Source organism: Cryptomeria japonica, chromosome 2 (genome assembly GCF_030272615.1).
Source record: "Cryptomeria japonica chromosome 2, Sugi_1.0, whole genome shotgun sequence".
NCBI classification, from domain to species: domain Eukaryota; kingdom Viridiplantae; phylum Streptophyta; class Pinopsida; order Cupressales; family Cupressaceae; genus Cryptomeria; species Cryptomeria japonica.
In genome coordinates, this window is record NC_081406.1 from 143908618 (window position 1) to 143915299 (window position 6682).

Consider the following 6682-nt stretch of genomic DNA (forward strand, 5'->3'; position numbering starts at 1 on the left):
GATCTTTCAGGCAAAGCTAAGTATTGAGGCAAAGCCAAGGGTCCAATCTGAGCTCTCCATGGCTGAGTTGCAACCAAAGCCATAACATACACTGAAGTTCTTCTACCAATAGATTTATAAATAAAATACAGAGTCGCCAAGATCCATCCTTAGGGAGGCACCTTCAAATTTCTAGGAGAACAAAGCACCAACCTTTCGTTTCCCCGGTAAGAGTCGCCAAATGGTTAACAGATTTGTCACTTCTATTTTATACTCTTTTGCCCATGTCAATAACAATTTGACTAACAATTGAGTCGCTTGCAATGGTATTTGCAAGTGCTCTTTTCTTATTTTACAAGGTGCAGCTACCTTCAAATGATATGCAATAAATGAAAACACGGGGTATGCTTTTCACCGGAAAGCAAAAAAAGCAAACTAGCACCTACCCATAACCATGAAAGTAGATGCAAAAGATTGTTTTTAGAATGAAGTGAACATAGAAAAACAACACAAAGTTTACTTATCCCACACTCACAAATGATATAAATCATCTTAAAATGTTTTAAATTATCATATATAAACTATAGAGAAATTAAGTTTCTCCTGTAACTGCTTTTAAGTAAATTCAGTACGGGTTAACCAGGCATCCTGGGGCCATGAAAGTTTGTGAGTAGTTATGATAATTAAAATAAAACATGGGTTTTTAACCATTTTTTAACAGCTCACAAAATTGAAGTACTTTATTTGTAAATTGGTCTTGCCAACTATATCACTCCATAGAAAAAATATTAAAATAACATATCATATGAGCTTGTGTGGCCATAAAATTAAAACTAGGGGCATTTGAGACCAAAACATTAGGTGGGTTGCCTTTAGATTTAAGAAATTTACAACTTTTTTCAAATGCATTTTTAGGGCTTGGTAATCAGTGATGTTGGGAAATCAAAAAAATTTTAAAGTTTGAATGTTGGTCATTTTCATAATTTTAGAACCATTGTCGGCAAGTTGGCCATTTTCATAACTTTAGAACCATTGTTGGCAAGTAAGAAATTTTTGGAACTTTAGAACTTAAAAACTTGAAAAAGGTCGGCCAACTATGAACTAGGACTTTAAAGTTTAAATTTGACCAAGTTCAAAAATAGACTAACATTATTCATTTTCTCCTCTTAATTAACTTATGGGAATTAAATAAGCTAAGGCACTTTTTCCTAAGAAGGGAACATTACAACACCTCCCACTCAATGGAAAATACCCTTGGATGTTGGTTTCCACCAATAATTTTTCCATATGATAAAACTATGTCTTCAAATATAAGTTTGATGCAATATCCGCCTTATATCGCCACTCACAATATCAAAATACCTAAACTTACAAAATGCCTCCCATGCCTTTAACTAACTAGCTTCAAGCAACTGGGTAGAGTTATAGAAGATGATTTAGAAAAATGAAAAAAGAGGAAATGATGTTGTATCCAAGTAGCAGTGAATACACACTAAATTTCAAAATAATCATGACAAGCTCCTTGCATCCTTTGTGTACCTTTTTAACTTATTAATGCATAACTTATCCTTTTGCCTATGAAAACTAAAGGTTTTTTCAATTCTAAATCCTACAGCCTTCATAAACTTTAAATAATATGAAAAACACATATACTTGAAAAAATTCATACATGTTCAACCACCAAGTTACACTATTTAGTTATTTCAATTGCTTGAAAGCCATAGAGATGTAATTATTGTATGTGACGGTTACCATGAACTTCACACTATATTAAATACAATTACTTCACACTATCAATCTATACATTCAATTTGAATCCTCCCATAGTAAACACGAACTTCAATGAGTAAGAATCTAACTTGCTCTGTGTTGCTTGGATATACAAGAATCTGTGGCAATATTATTGTCTATGCTCAACAAACTTAATCTTTCTAGATCTCTCTTTGAAGGTTGTGGAGTCTATTAATGTTGATGCAGGTTAGATGACTGCAAAACAAACCTGACATAGACATGACAATCCAAGTCTGCAATAATAGATGCCGACACTTCCAACAATGGCATTGACAATACAAAACAAAATCAAGCAATGCTTTGTTAATACCACAACGTTTGATCAAGGCAAGCTAATGCCTACAAAAAAAATGCCTTTTACTCAAAACATTTTTGGTAACACCAATGATATCTAAAATTGAAATGCAAATATGAATGTATACATTTTTTTCTAGTTATGGGTATGAAAAACTATGAACAAAATGAAGTGAAAAAAGTGATACGGTAAACAAGATGGAAAGAGAAGTGAAGTGCATATGGATTATGAATGTCACATATTTGCAACTAGGCTGCACTGCACAACTATTAACAAAATGCAAGAATGGTGGACAAGCAAAACAATGGTTGTTGCACATGGTTTGCACTACATAATCATTGTGTTAACCACTTAGATGCAAACACAATCGAATGGAAGGCAAACAAAGAGTTCTAACAAGAAAAATTCTCTAATATCAATGTGGGAATTACTCAATATTGAAGAAGAGCCAAAGGATCAAACACATTAATCAGTTAATCAACCTCAAACTTATACAATAATATGAGTTACATATATGTAGGACCTTTATAACTACTCACTCACTTACAACCTACTAACCTCTTCTAATGTGATTATTATTCACATACTCATAATAATTAATTAATTATTTGTATTATTCTCTCCACATATTAATTACATACATGCTAATTAACAAATAATAGTGTGGAGTACACACTAACACTCACATGTGAGGCCGAGCCCAGATGGATACACAATGGAATTTTGTCAAAAATGTTGGGGATTCATGGGGAATGACATTCTCTGAATTGTGGAAGATTTCAGAAAATGGGGGAAGTTTGTCAAGGAGATCAATCACACCAATATAGCTTTGATCCCTAAAAAGACTTCAGGCCTATATCTCTATGTAATTCCCTTTACAAAATCATCTCCAAGGCAATGGTCAACAGGCTCAAACCTATTTTGAAGAAAATAATTTCGCCGGAGCAGCATGGATTCACCCCGGGGTGCGAAATTATGGACAACATTATTATGGCAGCTGAAACTATCCATTCAATGCATTCATCCAAATTCCAAGGTATGATCGTTAAACTAGATGTATCCAAGGCTTACAATCGAGTAGCGTGGAGTTTCTTAATGGAGGTTCTTAGGAAATTCGGCTTTGATAAAAAATGGTTGAGATGCATAATTCACTATATTTCATCTGTAAATTTCTCAATAATTGTTAATGGCTCCGCATGTGGATTCTTCCAAGCTACTAATGGGCTACGACAAGGAGATCCTTTGTCGCCCTTCCGGTTTGTTCTTATGGCATAAGTGCTTGGTAGGCAGATTAAAAGAAAGGTCGGGCAAGGTCTTTGGAAAGGTTTCTCCATTCACAAAAGACTGAATCCAGTATCCCATTTGCAATTTGCAAACGACACTATTCTCTTCGGTGCAACATCAAAAAGAGAAGCTCATGTCATCCGGAGTGTACTAGAAGAGTATGAAAAGGATTTGGGGCAGAGTATGAATAAGCAAAAGTCAAGGATTTATTTCCTTAACACTAACAAGAGAACTCTAGAAAAGATAGAAAGATTGTTGCAATTCGGCCAAGGTAGCTTTCAAATTCAATACCTCGGGGTCCCTCTGTTTGCAAGCAAATTGGACAACAGACTTTGGGAAGAAGTAGTCAACAAATGCAAAGTCAAAACAGCCTTATGGAGCAACAAGTGGCTTTCGCAGGCAGGGTAGATCCAGATGATTAAATCGGTTTTATCTGCTATTCCAATTTATTACATGTCATGTTACAGGGCTCCAAATAAGGCTTTGACAACAATGGATGGTTTGTTAAAAAGATTTATTTGGGAAGGATCGTAGGAGGAAAGAAAGATTTCGTTGATCAACTAGGAAACTGCTTGCATGCTCAAGGTGGAAGGCGGGGCTAGCCTTAGGAAGATGAATTTGCAGAATTTGGCATTGGGAGCGAAACTGGCGTGGAAGATGTACAATTGTCCAAAAAAAGGCTGGTGCAAGGTAATGTCTTATAAATACTTGGATTCGAATGAGCCAGAAAGAATATTCCCCATGGCTAATTCGATTGGAGGTTCACCAATTTGGAAGTTCATTTGGGAGAGCAGGAGGATCATAACAGATCACCTGACATGGAAAATAGGTGATGGTCGCAAGGCTAAGTTCTAGAGGGACTCATGGAACAAAGACAAAGCGTTAGTTGATGAGATTGATGACCAAGACTCGATAAATGGAATGGAAGTAACTATGGGCGCTATGGTGGTAGATTATGTTCAAGAAGATTGCAGCCTGAATTCTCCAATAAGTTGGAAAACGATCGATGATATGGAGAATGCAAATAGTGTAAAGGTGGCCAATATCCTCAAAAGGAGAATTATCTACATGATAGCTGAAACAGATACCCTTATTTGGAATGTTGCTAAATCAAGGAATTATAAGGTTAGTTTGGGTTATGAATTACAAAGAAAGAGGCAGAAAGATGGTAATTGGCCTACCGCCTTATGTTGGAACAAATGGGTGTTACCCAAAGCAGGGGCATTTCTTTGGATCACCTTGCATGGAAGAATCCTTACAAGTGACAGACTGAAATTAATAGGTATAGAGGGGCCTAATAGATGTTGCCTTTGCAAAAATGAGGAAGAATCGGCAGATCATTTATTGTACAATTGATCTTTTTCTAGGAAGTGTTGGGATTGGCTGCAGCTGCAACTCCAAAACTATATGGTTTATAACTGTTCTTTCAAAGATTTCATCTTTGCTTGGCCAACGGGGGGCAAGCATTCAAAATGGGGAAGCTTGTGGATCTCTAGCCCATCATTGGTGGTCTAGCACGTGCGGAAGGAGAGAAATAGAAGGATTTTCAGGGAGGAAGAGTTGCAGGTCAATATTTTGATCAATAAAATTCAAGTGGCTATAGAAGAAACAATCAATGGTAAGATCTTCGGCAGCAAATTTAAATACTATTCTAAGTGGGATATGGAGATGGAGCAAGTATGGAAGCTTAAACAAAGCATTAGCCACACCCAAGGAGTCAAATCAATAGAGCGAAGAAAGGTTGAGTGGAAGCCTCCCCCTATCGGATGGAAAAAATGAACTTTGATGGAGCTAGCAAGGGAAACTCGGGATTATCTGGCTTTGGAGCGGTCATCAGAGATGAGGAGGGAAACTTAGTTGGGGAAATATGTGGCCAAGCGGGATTTGTCTCCAATAATATTGCAGAAATCACCACTTTAGAGGAAGGACTTAAATGGGTGACTGCTAATGGTATCACGAAGGTGGTGATTGAAGGGGACTCAAAAGTCATTCTAAGCGGGATCGTCAATCAACGTTTCATGAATTAGTGGTTAAACGCTTGGCTCCCAAGAATTTATGGACATTTACAAAAATTCACGGACTACCACATTCAACATACCTTCCACAAAGGTAATCGAGTAGCGGACGTCCTTGCTAATCACAGGTTAGCTAAGACTCTGCTAGCAGTCTTGTCGCCTGCGCGTTCAGGAAACAGAGATCTTCAGCAAAGATTGTTCGAGGACAATGCTCATATTCCAAGGTCAGGAATAGGATAAAATTTATGCCTTTTTTGTTCTTAGGATGAGAGGGATACGCTCTTATCTGTTTTGTTCACGCGGGGTGACAGAAGAAGCTTCAGCATTCACATTCTGGTTTTGAAATCTCGTGAGAGGAAGAAGAAGGTAGTGGAAAGGGACTGGAGGGTTCTAGAAGTTCTAGAGCTTTTTATAGCAAAGAGAAGCCAAAGCGGAGTGCGATGTTCTAAATAAGCAAGATGGTGCATAGGTTCGGTCTAAGTTGCCTCTGTCGTGAGGAGACCCTGGAAGCCCAATGTGAACACCTATTTCACATAGACATCGAAGGCCAAAAAGCCATTCAGGGATTGCTCGATGACGCATTCAGTGAGGAGAGGCACTGGTGCAACGGCTATATTTACGAGATTATCTTGTGCCTATTGGTTGATGTTCTATCGTCGAAGGAAGCTTGTGTGGAGAAACTGGAGGGTTTCGTGAGGGAAGAAGATGTGGAAGCCGTGGGGGGAGCGGTGTTGGAGGTGGAGGAGGAATGGGCCAGCATACTTGGCCCTTATTTCAACCCCGCGACCATTCTTTCTGATGCGGAGTGTCCCGACCCAGAGGATGAAATCCAGCTTGCTGTTGAAGCTCTCAAAATGAGGAAGGTCAAATTTATGGCTGAAGCGTGGGAGGTTTTCAGAGTTGGAGTTGGGAATGAAGATGTGGGTCCGTTTAGAAGGATGATGCTGAAATAAGACGGATGGTTGTCGGAAGGGAGTATTGACAAGGTGGTGATCATAGGCATGTGTGTGGCCACCATTTTAAGGCTTATGTAATTGGTTTTTTAGTTTGTTTTGGTTTGAACAGTCAACTACTACATGTAAGATTTTTTCTGATAAATATAGGGCGCTATCCCCACCTTGATAGCACTTGATGATAAAAAAAAACACTCACATGTGAGGACTAATTCCTAACAATTTGCAATATGATAAAATCATAATTGACCACTAGCTTCTATATATGCCATACTTATGCCTTGGATGCCACCCAAGACGAAATAGCTAACCGTATAAGACTTCATTAATTATCATATAACTTTATTAAGAGTTGAGGTAGCCAT

The 6682-nt window shown here is 37.9% G+C and overlaps 1 protein-coding gene across 1 annotated transcript; it reads left to right on the forward strand.

Annotated features, from left to right (window-relative positions):
• The first annotated feature begins 5124 nt into the window (after positions 1-5124).
• LOC131071386 (uncharacterized) lies at positions 5125-5817 on the forward strand. Its single transcript, XM_058007202.2, has 2 exons — positions 5125-5310; positions 5629-5817. Exons 1-2 carry the CDS (start codon positions 5125-5127, stop codon positions 5815-5817), a joined length of 375 nt encoding a protein of 124 aa, XP_057863185.2.
• The last annotated feature ends 865 nt before the right edge of the window (positions 5818-6682 follow it).

What these genes read in the sequence shown, in the direction of transcription:
- LOC131071386 (XM_058007202.2), top strand. Translation starts at nt 5,125, where the DNA reads ATGAACTTTGATGGAGCTAGCAAGGGAAACTCGGGATTATCTGGCTTT. An exon ending in CTGCTAATGGTATCACGAAG is followed by an intron (nt 5,311 to 5,628) that starts GTGGTGATTGAA and finishes TTTTGTTCTTAG; the next exon opens with GATGAGAGGGATACGCTCTT.